Genomic DNA, 16,087 nt, shown 5'->3' with positions numbered 1-16,087 from the left:
TCATAACACAGATTAGCCCTATTCGTGCTGGTTATAACCTGGTTCACCCATAACCAGTCTTAAACTGTATGAACATGATTGTTTTCCCTGATTAGATGGAGCAAAAGCTGCTGAATATTCTTGCTTTTTGTTCAGTTACTCTGAATTTGGATCATGAATAAAGTAAATATTCTCCCCAACAGACCTTTATTAATTTTTGGTGTTTCAGGAAGACAGGTAATATAGAAGAGAAGGTGAGACAAAATTCTCAGATGTAGTTTTCTTCTGAGTTTCACTGCTGCTTCGTCCCTGAGATGCATGTAGATTGTCATTAAACCATTTGTTAGCCATACAGATTTACCTCTTTCCCTAGAGCCCCTTGCAGCTGCACATTTGTACTTGTCCCTGCTGGGGGTGATGGCTCCTTAGACATAGCAGCTACGCAACAAAGTATCTGTTTTACCCTGGCATGCTTTACTTTCTCAGTGAAAGGTTTTCTTGGATTTTTAGTACCAAGGTTTATTCTGAGGGCAGTATGTAGAGCCTTATGAAATCTGTGTTAACCAGAACATGGATGGAATCATGGAAGCAAAACAATAACATGGAATCCAGCGCTAAAATAAAATCCAACGCTATACAAAACAATAAAGACGTATCCTCACTACGGTCCCAGGGCTGGAGGAGATGGAATTAATTATTTTTTAAATGGAAAAAAACTACATCAGAAAATAATAAATCTGAAAATTCACAATAATAAAACGGATTTCATAGGGCCCTAAGTATGACAACACAAAATAAAGATGGAAGGGAGGGCATCAACAGACTGGGAATCCTTCACCTGCCTCTGTCTATATCAGAAGTGAATAACAAGGCGATAGGAGCATTCACTCATTCACATGAATTCCCCCTAATTCCAAAAGTGGGAATGGATCAAACTTTGTTCAAAAAAGTCTTTAATTAAAACCCTTAAAAAAATCACAGGAATGGCAACAGCTTTCAAAGGACAATATTATAAATGCAATTTATGGTGGTGTGATGGAATTCTGTGAAGCAGCATATCAATTTCTTCCTTCCATCTTTGATATTAGATTCACCTTTACGATAGAAAGTCTGTTTTACAGCCAGTATATTTTGAGCATAACATAATTGCTAAATGTTAATAACATTGCTGCACTTATGAAGGAAAACTCAGAGTGAAGATAATAGGACCTTGCATAGATATGCAAAACCTTTGTTCTGGTTCACAGTGATGTCAGATGCTAGACCTGATGCAGAGTTATTTCTGCTGAGTCAACCCACGTCAGGTTAATTCACTTCTAGCAGTTCCCTCCAGGAGCATGAAAGGGTTGAATATCCCTTTGCCCTGTCACTACTTCACTCTATCTCAGTGTTCCCTCTAATTTTTTACATCCATGTGTGGAATGAAATTTATGTGCACCAATATGGAGGTGATGTGGTGAGGGTGGGGCTGAGGGGTTTGGAGTGTGGGAGGGGGCTCAGAGCTGGGGCAGAGGGTTGAGGTGCGGGGGGTGAGGGCTCTGGGGTGGGACCAGGGACATGGTAGGTGTGATTTAAATCACAAGTCAGGAAGACTCGATTTAATCATGGTTTACATAAAAGTGCATTCTTGTTGGTTGTTATAACCTTAATACATATTTTTCACAACTCAGATAGATGTTGGTTTCATTTTTAGAAGGTACACACTATACATTTGTAAAGTGATTTATTTTGAAAACTTTTCAGATTAGTTTTACAGCTATATCTGAAAATGAATTGAAACTATAGAAAATGATGGTGATCTTGAAGGTGGATAGTCTTCAGAATCCTGTATGTTGAGGATGGATTCTCCTAAACAAAATAAGTCAATGCAGTTATTTAATTATTCTTACCATACTGCTCGTTTAGTATTATGCATTGCATTCACTGATGCTCAGTACTACTTTAAAGGTGAAATTGTAAAAAGAAGATCTGCCTATTTCAGCTATTTATTTTTTATCACAACTGCATCTAAAATGATAGTACCATAGCGTAACAACGATATTTTTTGCTCAAACATGAGACTACAAGAATAGTCCAGATAGAAGACAGGCAGCCCTTACAGAAGAAGTATGAAATAAAAAAGTTTACCAACCTGAAGGCCCTGCATGTTCAGACATGTTCCTTTCATCATCTTCATAGCAGCAGAGAATATCAGGGTTGGAAGGGACCTCAGGAGGTATCTAGTCCAACCCCCTGCTCATAGCAGGACCAATTCCCAACTAAATCATCCCAGCCAGGGCTTCGTCAAGCCTGACCTTAAAAATCTCTAAGGAAGGAGATCCCACCACCTCCCTAGGTAACCCATTCCAGTGCTTCATCACCCTCCTAGTGAAAAAGTTTTTCCTAATATCCAACTTAAACCTCCTCCACTGCAACTTGAGACCATTACTCCTTGTTCTGTCTTCTGGTACCACTGAGAACAGTCTAGATCCATCCTCTTTGGAATCCCCTTTCAGATAGTTGAAAGCAGCTATCAACTCCCCCGCCCCATTCTTCTCTTCTGCAGACTAAACAATCCTAGTTCCCTCAGCCTCTCCTCATAAGTCATGTGCTCCAGCCCCCTAATCATTTTTGTTGCCCTCCGATGGACTCTCTCTAATTTGTCCACATCCTTTCTGTAGTGGGGGGCCCAAAACTGGACACAGTACTCCAGATGAGGCCTCACCAATGTTGAATAGAGGGGAATGATCATGTCCCTCAATCTGCTGGCAATACCCCTACTTATACAGCCCAAAATGCTGTTAGCCTTCTTGGCAACAAGGGCACACTGTCGACTCCTATCCAGCTTCTCGTCCACTGTATCCCCTAGGTTCTTTTCTGCAGAACTGCTGCCTAGCCATTCGGTCCCTAGTCTGTAGCAGTGCATAGGATTCTTCCATCCTAAGTGCAGGACTCTGCACTTGTCCTTGTTGAACCTCATCAGGCTTCTTTTGGCCCAACCCTCTAATTTGTCTAGGTCCCTTTGTTTCCTATCCCTATCCTCCAGCATATCTACCACTCCTCCCAGTTTAGTGTTCTCTGCAAACTTGCTGAGGGTGCAGTCCATGCCATCCTCCAGATCATTAATGAAGATGCTGAACAAAACTGGCCCCAGGACTGACCCTTGGGGCACTCTGTTTGAAACCAGCTGCCAACTAGACATGGAGCCATTGATCACTACCCGTTGAGCCCGATGATCTAGCCAGCTTTCTATTCACCTGATAGTCCATTCATCCAGCCCATACTTCTTTAACTTGCTGGCAAGAATACTGTGGGAGACCATCTCAAAAGCTTTGTTAAAGTCAAGGAATAACACATCCACTGCTTTCCCCTTATCCACAGATCCAGTTATCTTATCATAGAAGCCAATTAGGTTAGTCAGGCATGACTTGCCCTTGGTGAATCCATGCTGACTGTTTCTGATCACTTTCCTCTCCTCTAAGTGCTTCAGAATTGATTCCCTGAGGACCTGCTCCATGATTTTTCCAGGGACTGAGGTGAGGCTGACTGTCCTGTAGTTCCCTGGGTGATCCTCCTTCCCTTTTTTAAAGATGGGCGCTACATCAGCCTTTTTCCAGTCATCCGGGACCTCCCCCGATCGCCATGAGTTTTCAAAGATAATGGCCAATGGCTCTGCAATCACATCCGCCAACGCCTTTAGCACCCTCATATGCAGTGCATCCAGCCCCATGGATTTGTGCTCATCCAGCTTTTCTAAATAGTCTCGAACCACTTCTTTCTCCACCGAGGGCTGGTCACCATCTTCAACACAGCTTCCTCCTGAGAAGGAACACTTAGAATCATAGAATATCAGAGTTGGAAGGGACCTCAGGAGGTCATCTAGTCTAACCCCCTGTTCAAAGCAGGATCACTCCCCAGACAGATTTTTTGCCCCAGGTCCCTAAATGGCCCCCTCAAGGATTGAACACACAACTCTGGGTTTAGCAGGCCAGTGCTCAAACCACTGAGCTATCCCTCCCCCCATGATGTTTTCATTTGGGCAACCAGGCCTTGCATTTCTTTTGTTGCACATATGCCTGTCTTACCCACAGGTAGAGGAACTTCATTCAAATATTCCCAAACTGGGTCTCTCTTACGGTCTGCTGTTATAGGTTTTCCCTTCTAGGGAGAGAATGGTATGGTAGATCTCCAATCAATGAAGGCTACATTTGGAAAGACCTCAAGACTTCTGGAATATGCTGCTCAAACAGTTTCACTTTTGTTTCTGTTGCCTGTCCCTCCCTTCTCACATTCATCTCCAGACTTCTTCTCCTTGTCCAGATCTATTCTGCCCCCAGCAATCTTCTATTCCTTGAACTGTTCGAAACTGCACTTTGAGAGAGAGGTAAGGGATTGACTCTGTGTACACAAATTTGCAGAGGTACAATAGGGTTGAGGTCTGTTATTTCTTTCTTCTGAGTATTTATTTATTTATTTACTTATTTTTGCTGTTAACAAGCATGTTATCTCTATAGACACAAATCCACAGTTTGAGAACTGCAAAACAAAGCATCTATGATGGTATCTTCTAGACCGAGCACTGAGTCCCATTGAGTATATAGAAAGATAACCTAAATAATACAGAAACTCTTGGAACCCCATAAGATTGGGTCCCTAATCCATGAACTATTGGAATTCATTTACAAAATTTTTCTTAAACATTACATGAATATATTGTCTCATACTATAGAATTAAAATTTATAATCCCTATTCCATGATGAGATATCTTTGAGTAATAATGTATCTTAATTAAAACTATCTTTTAGATAGGGTTTTTTCCTCAAAGCATTTTATCAAAAACATCTGTTTTTGTTTGTTTGTATAATTGATTTTTATCCATCCTGATCAGGGATGAGGGGTATGGGGTGTGGGTGGGAGCTCAGGGCTGGGGCAGAGGTTTGGGGTGCAGGGGGGAAGGCTCTGTCTGGGGGTGTGGGCTCTGGGGTGGGGCCAGGGATGAGGGGTTTGGAATGCAGTCTGCCCCAGGGCTGCGGTGGGAGAGAGGACACCCCCCCCCCCCCCCCAGCCCTCTCTCGCCACAGCAGCCTGGGGCTGGGGGAGAGCGTCTTTCCTTGGTGCAGAAGCTCTGGGACTGGGGTCAGGGGAGAGGCACCTCTCCCTGCCATAGGAGCCCTGCGCACCTCAACTTGCTCCCTGCCCACCCCCTAGCTCTCTCCTCTCCAGGCCCCTGTGGCTGCGCCCCTGTGCGGCCCTTGATAGCCTGCTGCGCGGCCGTGCAGCTTAGAGGGAACTTAGGGCATAATAGCCTCCTTCAGGGGAAAGCCTTTGAGCAGCCATTCTTAGAAAGCTTAGCTTAAATAACTAAAAAACATAAAATTTAAGTAAACTCCAGGAATTAGGTAAATTTGGATCATATTCAGAATTTATAGTCTCTCTTTGGAAGAAAAAGGGAACTCCACCTTACCGTAAGATTATACTACACTTTATTCAGTATATTCTAAAAGTTTTAAGGATCATTATTCAGGTAACATTAAGTTTTAACTTGTCATTTAACTTAATTTATTTTAACAATTAAAATTGTTTAAAATGGATCCTTTCCACCAAACTCTAAAATCTAGAACCCTGCAAACCTGGAAGGTACTTCAATTAGCATAATATGAACTTGTGAGTCTGCTGTAAATGGATCCTAATGTATATAAAAGCTTTAGATCTGCTTTAAGATTCTCTTTCTCTCAAATGGGCTTTTCAGCTCTGTGCAAGGACTGTCTAATATGCCCCTCTGTCTTGGACCTCTGAGCAGATCCTTCCTGTACAGAAAGAATCTGGATTTTTTTCATAGAAACTCATGCCATACCTGTGAGGGTCTCACCTGCCCAACCAGGCTCAGTGCTACACTTCAAGTACCCATTAGCTGATGAGGTGAAAAATACATTTAGTAATATACTTTAAATTATCCTGTGTCTGAGATTGTACAGGAAACATAAATGTAAAGCTAAATATCTGCACTGTGTACCATATGTAACTATTTACAAGAAATGTTTTGTGCATTTCCTCTTGTTGCCCAATCTGCACTATTGCTGGCAAAATCATAGATTTGTACAACAAAGGTAACAAAGACTTGCCTATTCCAGAAAACCATATGATGACTAATTTCCACCTTTCTCCTCCTAATTTCTTTCTTTCTCTGCTCAAATCCACAGCAATTCTTGCTATATTAGGGTGGAAGACAGAATCTTCTGACATACTGTGTAATATCTGATGACTGGTTTCATCTAAAGATTTTTTTTAAAGAGATTGATTGAAGACATCTCTAATACTTTCTTGTTACCTAATAGCGTTTGCACTTCATCTTTCAGCTCCATGAACAAGTTACCACTAGAGTGACTACTAACAAAAGTACTGTCTTGGCAAGCGTAATTGCTGCTTACAGAAGACTCTTCTCCCAACCTCCTAAAGGTAATTATAACTTAGCAGTAGGAGTGAAATAATGAGGACCACTATCATGTTTCATTTGGCCCTATTGTTCTCAGAAACAACAGGTTCCAGCATTAAATGGCCACTGATAGCAAGATGTAGCAATGCTGGGATCAGCAGACTGCACCTCCTGTTACAGATGAGTAACTGCAGTTTGCTCCATCTTACAGAATTTAAACTGGTCTTCAGGTTCCTGACAAGTTGCCAATGCATCGCTCAGTTAAGCAAAATTTGCGTATCCCTGATTTATAACTTTGTGTATGGAGTAGAAAGCTCTGCTGAATTATTAATAAAATAGTGCTATAAATGCTTATTTTTCTACCAGCATGAGTTGGGATCTTTATACACAAAGATCTCTCGGATACATGGTATGTATCATCTAATTTAAACATTGATAGTGCAATTATTTAAATATGACATATATACATGAGTGGTGCTTGATAGATAGGAAGAAGGACATGTTCATGCTGTTGGTGAATCTTTGGCTAGCTTTTTCACTAGAAGCCTTAATCCTCCCCACCCAACCCCCTCAACCCCCATTTGGAGGGTTAGTATTGAAAAAAGGGTTGGTAGTTAAAAGGCAAGATTCTTGTCCGGCAGTTTTTCTAGGTCTCTCTTTTTTCCGGTACCTTATTAAACACCCTTTCTTTCCGTGACTTGTAGGGCAATTAGACTTTGGCTCAATATTAATTTAATAAGAGCCTAAAAACTACTTATTTTTCTTTTACAAGTAAATATCTTCAGTCTAAATAAACCAAATATTTTCTGCTGAACATTATAATGAGTTCTTGTGGAAAGAGCCACCACTGAGATGAAGCTAATAATTTATATGATACAGGGTGATAAGTGCATAATATTTATGCTTATTATATTTGAGTACCCCCATTAATCTTCATAAAAGTACCAATGGCTAGAAGTATATCAGGCACTTTTAATGTGTTCTCTTAATAGGATTTGAAAAGTATTTTCGTAATGGAAAGAAAACTAATGAATCCAAAGGATCAGCTGGAGAAACAAAAGGTACTAATGGGCTGTTCCCAATTCAGGCTTTGCTTTAGGATACTTATTAATTCTGTTACTATGTCACTGATATATTCATATTAGATGTTTGCAGAAACCGTGCTCCATGTTGGCTCTGAAACCTCAGACTGCATTAAAACCTTTTCAGTTTCATATGGCATATAGTCATTCATGGAGTCATTTTTTGCTTCCTCTTATGCCCCTCCCAGCCTGGTATTCTAGGATACATGTTCAATGCCCTTTTAATCGACATAATCATGTGATGGACATGTGTAGATCTCTGAGCCTTTCCCAGAGCAAGTTAAAACATCTGTTCCTTGTGCAGGAAGCAATCACAGAATCACTGTTCAGAGGGTGGGGCCCCAAGCACTAGCTGTGTGTAGGTTATTGCTTGAAGGAGAGGCTGGCAGTGTCAGTCCCATAGAGTCCTTTGCTCAGGTGTATGTGTAGGCCAGGAGATGGGGAAACTATTGGCCGTAGCAACCATTTGGTTGTCATAGTGATAGATGTATTAAGGGTCTGATTACAGGAAAATAGGCAGTAATCAGAGCCTGTTGTGAGGAGGGTAACCAGCAGTCACAAAGGCACAGTGCAGAGATAATGAACTCCTATCCCCGGATTCTTTTCCATTGTCTTACAACTAGGATGTCAAACCAGACTCCAGATTCTATTTTAAACATTTCCTGAACGTTGAAAGAAGTAAACAATGATCTATAGGTCTAGATATCCAGGGAAGTTTTAGTCATATGATGCTTAATGCTGGTCATGGGTACCAGATTGACAGCCCAGGAAAAGTCCTCCTCTTTTTTTTTTTTTTTTTTTTTGGGCAAAATGGGGACAGAGATAGTATAATCTTCCCCACATTGCCCAGCCAATACATCTCCATGTTCTGGAGGGACCAAATCTAGGGAATTGCGTATTCAATTCTTAGAAGCTCCCAAGAGTTGTGGAATACAAATAGGGGTGCTCTGCTTTGATCATGGTCATGTGCTGTGGCCATCTGTTGATTAAGGAGTGGATTACGCGACTCTTGTTTGGGGGTGGGGGGGGGGGAAGAGACAAAAAGAGAAAAATGTGATTCTTCAATAGATGATATTTTGTAATTGATTTCTGAGATGCTTTGCATTTGTAAACTATTGTGCATTTCGGGTTAGTTTTGTTCTTGAGAAAAGCTTTTATTTAATTATATTATAAACAGAAAATCCCTGTGTTAGTCTGAGATTTCTGTAAGACTTGAAAATGTTGTTAATGTGTCTCCCTCTTTGGTAGAAGCAAAGCAGACTAATGCCCAGCGACCTCCTGGGAGCAACAGTGGAGGAGGAGGAGGAGGTGGAAAAAGAGGTGGCAAGAAAGAAGACACTGAATGGTGGTCCAGATTTCAGAAGGTCTTCACTCTAAAATACATTGTTTTGGGTCACTGGCTTACCTTGTATAAACACTGTGTGGTGAACCAATGAAAGAATATGATTTTGACTCTTTGGAAGAAGTGCTTAGTGTATTTATAACGAAGCTTTGAGTGTATATCGTTGGCTTTAAAAACTTCTTATTGTCAGGGGAAACTGATTTTTTTTTTTTTTTTTTTATTTTGAGGCACTACGCGGATCAACAGACCAAACTGATAATAGTTTTCATAAAGTTTGGTACATTTAATGAATGTAGGCAACACGAGTCATTTTGGCCATAGAAATACAGTTGACATAAACACAGCTTTTCTGGAATTTTTTGACCCCATTAAACGTAACACCAAGGATTGCGATAATTAAGGGTAGAAATAATATTTTTCTTTTCAGTTTCTTTATTCTATCTGTTTGACAGCACTTTGTGTATAATCAGTTTTTCTCCTGTATAGCTTGATCAGTTTCCCCTTTTGTTTGTGTGGGTCTTGTACACAGTAGTGATGGAAAGAGAGGTTTTTAAAAAATGAGAGGGTGGGGTGCGGGAAGTGATTGTAAAACCACAAAAGTTGTCAGGAGGACTTGGGACAGGAATAAATATCTGAAAACTCTTTAATTGGTTAGCTTTCAAATTTACTGTGTCACCTTACTGTTTATAAAGTACTTTTAAGATCCTCTGATAAAAAGGCATTGCTGTGGAAATGGCATAGCCTTGTCTTTTGAATATAAAAAGTACAATATTTTGGCAAACTTAATTCAGTTTAGCTTGATGCACTCCTTGTTTAACCCTGGGAACAAACAGAAAATGCACGTGACATCCGTTCTTCAACCTTGCACTCCCTGCACTAGAGAGACAAAAATTCTTGTTTTTTCTTCTTTCCATGTTCTAGGGTGACTTTCCATGGGATGACAAAGAGTTCCGGTGGTATTTCGTGAGCAGTTGCATTGTCTGGGCTGCTGTTACATATGTGTCTTTCTTCAGGAGCTCTGGCAGAGAAATCTCTTGGAAGGATTTTGTCAATAATTACCTTTCTAAAGGAATGGTGAGTAGTAGGTATGGGGAATCATAAAATGAGAGATTGCTAGATTGGGCAACGGCATTAGCATGACTTCTGCACAAAAATACTCTGAAAGATACTAACAAAGGTAACTCATAAATAGGCTTGGCAGAATTTGATTCTTACTATTTTGTAAGTTTGACAATTGGTATCTATTTCTATTTTTAAGATTTTTGTTTTGTTTTACCTATTTTAACACTTGCAGTTACAGGAAGACTAGGGTTTGGGTTAGGGCACTGCTGACAGTGGTGCTGCAAGGAGGCTCCCTGCATGACTGAGACACCTACATAAGGTGTGAGGGAGGCTGAAGTCCTGGCCTGATGAGCAGAGACCCCTGGGCAGGACTGCAAGGAAAAATATGTGACCCTGGCTGTAGGGAAGGCCACTCTGTTGCTGAACAGTTCCTGCCCAGGGACAGTTCCCACACTCCTGGCTAGTGGCTGAGGCCATGTCTAAACTACCAGCTAAATCAGCACTGCAATGCAGCAGTGTCAATTTAGTGGGTCTTGTGAAGACAAGCCAAATTGATGGGAGCATGCTCTCCCATCAATCTGTGTACTCCACCTCCCTGAGAAGCATAAGGGAAATCAGCGGGAGAGCCTTTCCTGTTAACACAGTGCAGACTAGACAACGTGGTAACTGGATCTAGCTATGTCGACTTAATCACGTAACTGAAGTACCGTAACTTTTTAGATCAATTTACCGTGGTGGCGCAACAATTTTCTGTGTTCCACAGTAGTGTAGACCAGCCCTGAGTGAACAAAGACAACTGTTCGCTGAAGGTATAAAATTCAGGGAAGGCGGTTCGCTGCTCCAAGCCAATGGGGGCTGCGTGAAGCAGCACGGGCCAAGGGATGTGCTGGCCGCCCTTCCTGCAGCCCCCATTGGCCTGGGACAGCGAACCGCAGCCAGTGGGAGCCGCAATCGGCCGAACCTGCGGAAGCAGCAGGTAAACAAACTGGTCTGGCCCACCAGGGGCTTTCCCTGAAAGAGCGGTGGACCAGCTTTGAGAACCACTGTTTTAAGGGAAATGATTGGAAGAGCATATATTGGGATTCAAGGCCAGGTATTACTTTAAATTCTAATTAATTTTTTTAATTAACTGAATTTCAGCTTTGTAGTGTTTTTATAGTTCCTATTGCGATGTTAACATGGCTATGTTGTGTGTATGTTGTGTATTGGATAATTGTTTATACAGTTTAAATAGGTGACTTTATATGTTTTCTGTAATGTGGCAGAATTAAGATTATTGTAACTTAATTTTTGAGCTTCCAAACTTGTTTGGTTGAAACTTTCAACCTTACTGTTGTACTGATGTGCTTTGCTGGTTTTTGGATTTAATTTCATTTTGAGAGTGTGGGAGGAGAAACCTACCTGATTATTTTGTGAGTTCCCACAAGTGTATACATGTTTGACACACAAGCAATTGTTTCACTAATTATGCAATAACATAATTATTTCTGTGTTCTTGCATGTGTACAGCTGAACACTTCATCATGTTTTGAGCCTGATTTTCAAACCTAGGTGCTCCAATAGGATGTCTTAACCTTGTATTCGGATACTCATATTAACATCTCATAGAAGTGTACGGGTGGAAGGAACCTCAAGAGGTCATCAAATCCAGCCCCTTTTATGAGGCAGGACGAAGTACCCCTACACCATCCCTGAAAGGTGTTTCTCGAACTTATTCTTAACCTCCAATGATGGGGATTCCACAACCTTTCTTGGAAGCCTATTCCAGTGCTTAACTATCCTTTAAGATAGGTTTTCTTAATATCTAACCTAAATCTCCCTTGCTGCAGATTACTTCTTGTCCTTTCTTCAGTGGACATGGAGAATAATCGATCACCATCCTTTTTAGAACATATTAACATATTTTGAAGACTGTTTTCTGGTGCCCCCTTAGTCTTCTGTTCTCAAGACTAAATCTGACCAGTTTTTCAACTTTTTCTCATAGGTATGTTGGTTGTTTTTTGTTTTTGTAGACCTTTTATCATTTTTGTTGTTCTCCTCTGGATTCTCTCCAGTTTGTCCATATCTTTCTTAAAGTGTGTCACCCAGAACTGGACACAGTATTCTGGCTGAGGCCTCACCAGTGCTGAGTAGAATGGTATTAGCCTTTTTTGCAACTGCATCACACTGTTGCCTGATATTCAATCTGTGATCCACAGTAACCCCCAGATCCTTTTCAGCAGTAGTGCTGCCTAGCCAGTTATTACCCATTTTGTAATTGTGCCTTTGATTATTTTTTTTTTCCTTCCTAAGTGCCACTTTGCCACTTCCTTTATTGAATTTCATCTTGTTGATTTCAGACCAATTCTCTGATTTATCAAGGTCATTTTGAATTCTAATCCTGTCCTCCAAAGTGGTTGCGACGCCTCTCACCTTGATGTGATCCTCAGATTTTTATTCACAAACGCTCTCCATTCTATTGTCCAAGTAATTAACGAAATTACAGAATAGTATCAGACCCCTAGGGGATCCCACAAGGTGTGCCCCCCTCCCTCATCTCCAGCTTGACTGTGAACTGTTGATGACTACTCATTCAACCAGTTTTGCACCTACCTTAGGCCTGGGCTACACTAGCAGGGGGGTTCGAACTAAGATACGCAACTTCAGCTACGCTATTCGTGTAGCTCTTAGTTCAGCTTTCCTGGCCATCTTCACGGCGGTGAGTTGACTGCTGCAGCTCCCCTGTCAACTCCGCTTACTCCTCCTGCTGAGGTGGAGTACAGGCGTCAATTCAGGGATCGATTTATCGCGTCCAGACGAGATGCCATAAGTCGATCCCCAATACATTGAACACTGCCGGCGGGTAGTATAGACATACCCTTATATAATTTCATCTAGGCCTCTTCTGTGATTAAAAAGGCCTATTGGGTCACCTGGTCCTCCTTTCTAATACAGTAGTTTTTGCTGTTGATCATTTATTAAGACTTATGTAGCTGACTGTCAAAATATGAGATTTGGGCACCCTGTTTAGATTATTATATTTGAAAATTGGGCTCTCGCTGTTTATTTGCATGTCCAGTCACTGAAGTAAATGCAATTAGATATGTGTATTCCCAACTAAATGCAAATCGGTTGCCCACTAGAATGGTGCACTCATAGAACATTTGTTTCATGGAGAGAAGTGTTTTCCTATTTCAAGTTTAATTTCATTATGTTAACACCATACATTCCTCAAAAGGATTAGGAATATGACAGATTTGAGGCTTTCAAACAAAGCTGTTTGAGTTATAGATTAGAGGTATGGCGGAGTACAACTTCTTAAATGTGAAGCTGCTTTCACTTGCATAAATCAGAAGCAGCTCAATAGATTTTTAACTCAAATAATTCAGCTTTTGGAATGAAAATGTTTGAAAAATGGCAAAATGTTAACATTTAAAGCTATGTCTACATTACAAATTAGTTCGGTATAATTTACATCTCTCAGGGGTTTTGAATAATCCATACCCCTGGGCAACGTAAGTTATACCAACCTAAGTGGCAAAGTAGACAGTGCTATGTTGGTGGGAGAGCTCTCTCGTGTTGGCTTAGAACACCTCTGGTGGAGATGTTACAGCGGCACAGCTATATTGGCACAGCTGTGCTGCTGTAAAGGATGTGGTATAGACATGGCCTAAGTGATTGAAAGTTATTTTTGATAGCATGGCCATCTCAGCCTTAACTGTAGCTTCTCAACTATAAAATAATCTCAATCTTAACTTTGCTGCTTCTATACATTAAAAGGAAGATATGGAATTGCACACTGTTACACCAGCAGTGAATCTGGGCTGCATTTTAATATGTTTCTTTAAAATGTAAAATTATCTGTAGTGCATTCTAAAAATGTTTATTCCTTTCTCTTGCAGGTGGACAGACTAGAAGTAGTGAACAAGCGCTTTGTTAGAGTGGTCTTTACTCCAGGAAAGTCTCCTATGGAGGGGGTAAATTTTAGTTTTGAATATGGATAAATGTATTGCAGAAGGCAGCAGAACTTTTCACTTCAAGTACAAAATTGTTGCTGCAGAAAACTAGGTCTATCTATTACCATTCTCCCCTATTTTAACTTCCATAAGGTTACCTTTAATGTTCTGACTATTTTGTTTTTTGTCTCTCCTGATTCTTTGCCTCTGCTTATCCATGCTCTACCCCTATAAATAGCTAAAACCAAGACACATTACAAAACTAATTTAAAAATTGTTCTGTAGTTGTTCTTTCCTTCCCGTGCCCACTGTCTTAGTCCACATGCGGAGTCTTCAGAAGTCTGTGTTTCAGCAGCTAACAGTTTCCTACTGTAAATTGTGCAGCATGTGGACTATCTAGTATTGAAAATCCTTTAGCAGTACATACATTTATCTATAAACTCACTTGATTGCCCCTACCAAAAAAATTGTATCTTGATTTTCCAATCTTCACTAGCTAAGTGAAAACTGAAGAGATGATCTGGATTTTGACTCTTCGTTGCCTTAAGAAACATAGTTCTTAGCTTGGTAAAACACTTCCTGGTTCTCCTTGGGAACCATTTCCCTGTAACCTGGTGAGGATGAGAGTGTAAGTCTTGGCTAAAGTGCTCCAAAGAGTAAAGTACCCAAAGACAAGCCCTAAACTTTTTTTTTTTTTAAGTTAGTGCTAATAACTATCAGTATTCCCTGTAAACTACACACACTTGTGGCGGTGGCGCAACAATTTTCCATGTACCACTCATGTCACAAACTGCGCCGCTCACAACTTCTGGGGCAGGTGCTGCAGGGGCTGGACTAATGACTGAGGCCGGGTGGGGCTTTGTGGCTCATGGGGGCAGAGGCGAGAGTGGGACCTGGACGGGCTGAAGTGGCTGCAGCAGTGACTGGGATCGGTGAGGGAGCAAGTAGGATATGGGGTGATTGGGTGAGGGCCAAGAACAGCTACCTTTGCAAGAGAGATGCAAACTGCCGAGACCCCTTTCCAGCCTGGGACTGACTGGGCTGTTTCCACCACTACCACCATGAGACTCAGCTGCTCCCCTCAGTCCCAATGCAGAGCACCCACCCATCTCTTCCTCTTATCCCTGACACCCTGACTGTCCCCCACTCCCTATATTGAGCACCCACCCTGACTCCTCTTCCTATCCCTGACACCCTGACTTCCCACACAGCCCCATTTCAATCTGCTCCTCATGTGCAACACCCACCCACACATGCCCCATTCCTCTGCTACCTCCACCCTGACATTCAATTCCCCATTCCCATACAGAGTAGCCACCCCAACACCCCGATAAGAAGACTTTAAAAACAAACAAACAAAAAGAAGTAAGTTTGCCCAAAGACTAAAATCTAGTGCCCAGAGGAGTTTGTGGCCCATGCAGCAGAAAGCAAACTTAGAGGGAATGTTGATAACTATTGAAATATTTGGGCTTGGACGACAGCACTGATCATTTCAAACATGCTTAATGTTAAGCAAGCTGGATGACATTACCACTGGCCATATCCCTAAAACATCATTCCATGTTTTTAAGACATATGGTTGTCACTTCTATTTTTAGACTGTACCCAAGGCGCTTCTTTTCCAGACTATTAGCTTTTGCTGAACCAATGTCTGGAAGTCCCTCCAGGGTAAAATGAAAGATGCAATAGTTATTTCATCAGTGAATCTAATATGATTTACTGCTCAGATTTGTTTGTACACTTACTCTTTAACCTATAAACCATGATTGGCCGTGGTTTCTCAACTGGATAATGGTTAGGGTTACAATTTTATGCAATAGCAGGTTTTCAGGGCTAGTCATGGTGAAAAAGAGAAATCATAGAAACATGTTCCTTTAAAATAAAAAACTCTCAGCATTGTTTCAAACCTGAGTGTGGTGTTTTTAACAAGAACAGTGCACTAACCGTTAAGAATTGTGATAAAAGTGAATAGTTGAGGTGCCATAGCAAGCCAAATTTTGTAATTTAGTTTCACAAAATGTATGTAGAAAATGTTTTCTTTTCAAACTTGAGCGTGAGGAGCCTCCTTTCCTCTTCAGGAGAAATGGTGACCATTGTATATTTGTGGCCATTGTATATGACCCCATTGTATATTTGCTGGGCTCTTGCTCTCCCTCTGCCTCATAGGCAGCCCTAGATTTCCCTTTGAAGATTTTAATGTCTGTTCTATTGGGCTCGTTGAATTCACCCTCTTTTTAAAAAGTAAATGTCAGAATTTAAGCCCGTTTAAAGTGC

General features: G+C 41.1%; 1 protein-coding gene across 1 annotated transcript in view; it reads left to right on the top strand.

Moving 5' to 3' along the window:
• The window catches only part of AFG3L2 (AFG3 like matrix AAA peptidase subunit 2), a 45,420-nt gene that overhangs the window by 4,041 nt on the left and 25,292 nt on the right, over positions 1 to 16,087 (top strand). The window contains 5 exon segments of the mRNA XM_054017828.1: positions 6,316 to 6,415; positions 7,385 to 7,453; positions 8,723 to 8,838; positions 9,738 to 9,890; positions 13,760 to 13,834. Of these exon segments, the coding sequence (XP_053873803.1) occupies positions 6,316 to 6,415; positions 7,385 to 7,453; positions 8,723 to 8,838; positions 9,738 to 9,890; positions 13,760 to 13,834 (513 nt within the window).

This window comes from Malaclemys terrapin, chromosome 2, assembly GCF_027887155.1.
Source record: "Malaclemys terrapin pileata isolate rMalTer1 chromosome 2, rMalTer1.hap1, whole genome shotgun sequence".
NCBI lineage: Eukaryota > Metazoa > Chordata > Testudines > Emydidae > Malaclemys > Malaclemys terrapin.
The sequence above is the reverse complement of the archived record's forward strand: the minus strand, read 5'-3'. Positions and strand labels throughout refer to the sequence as shown.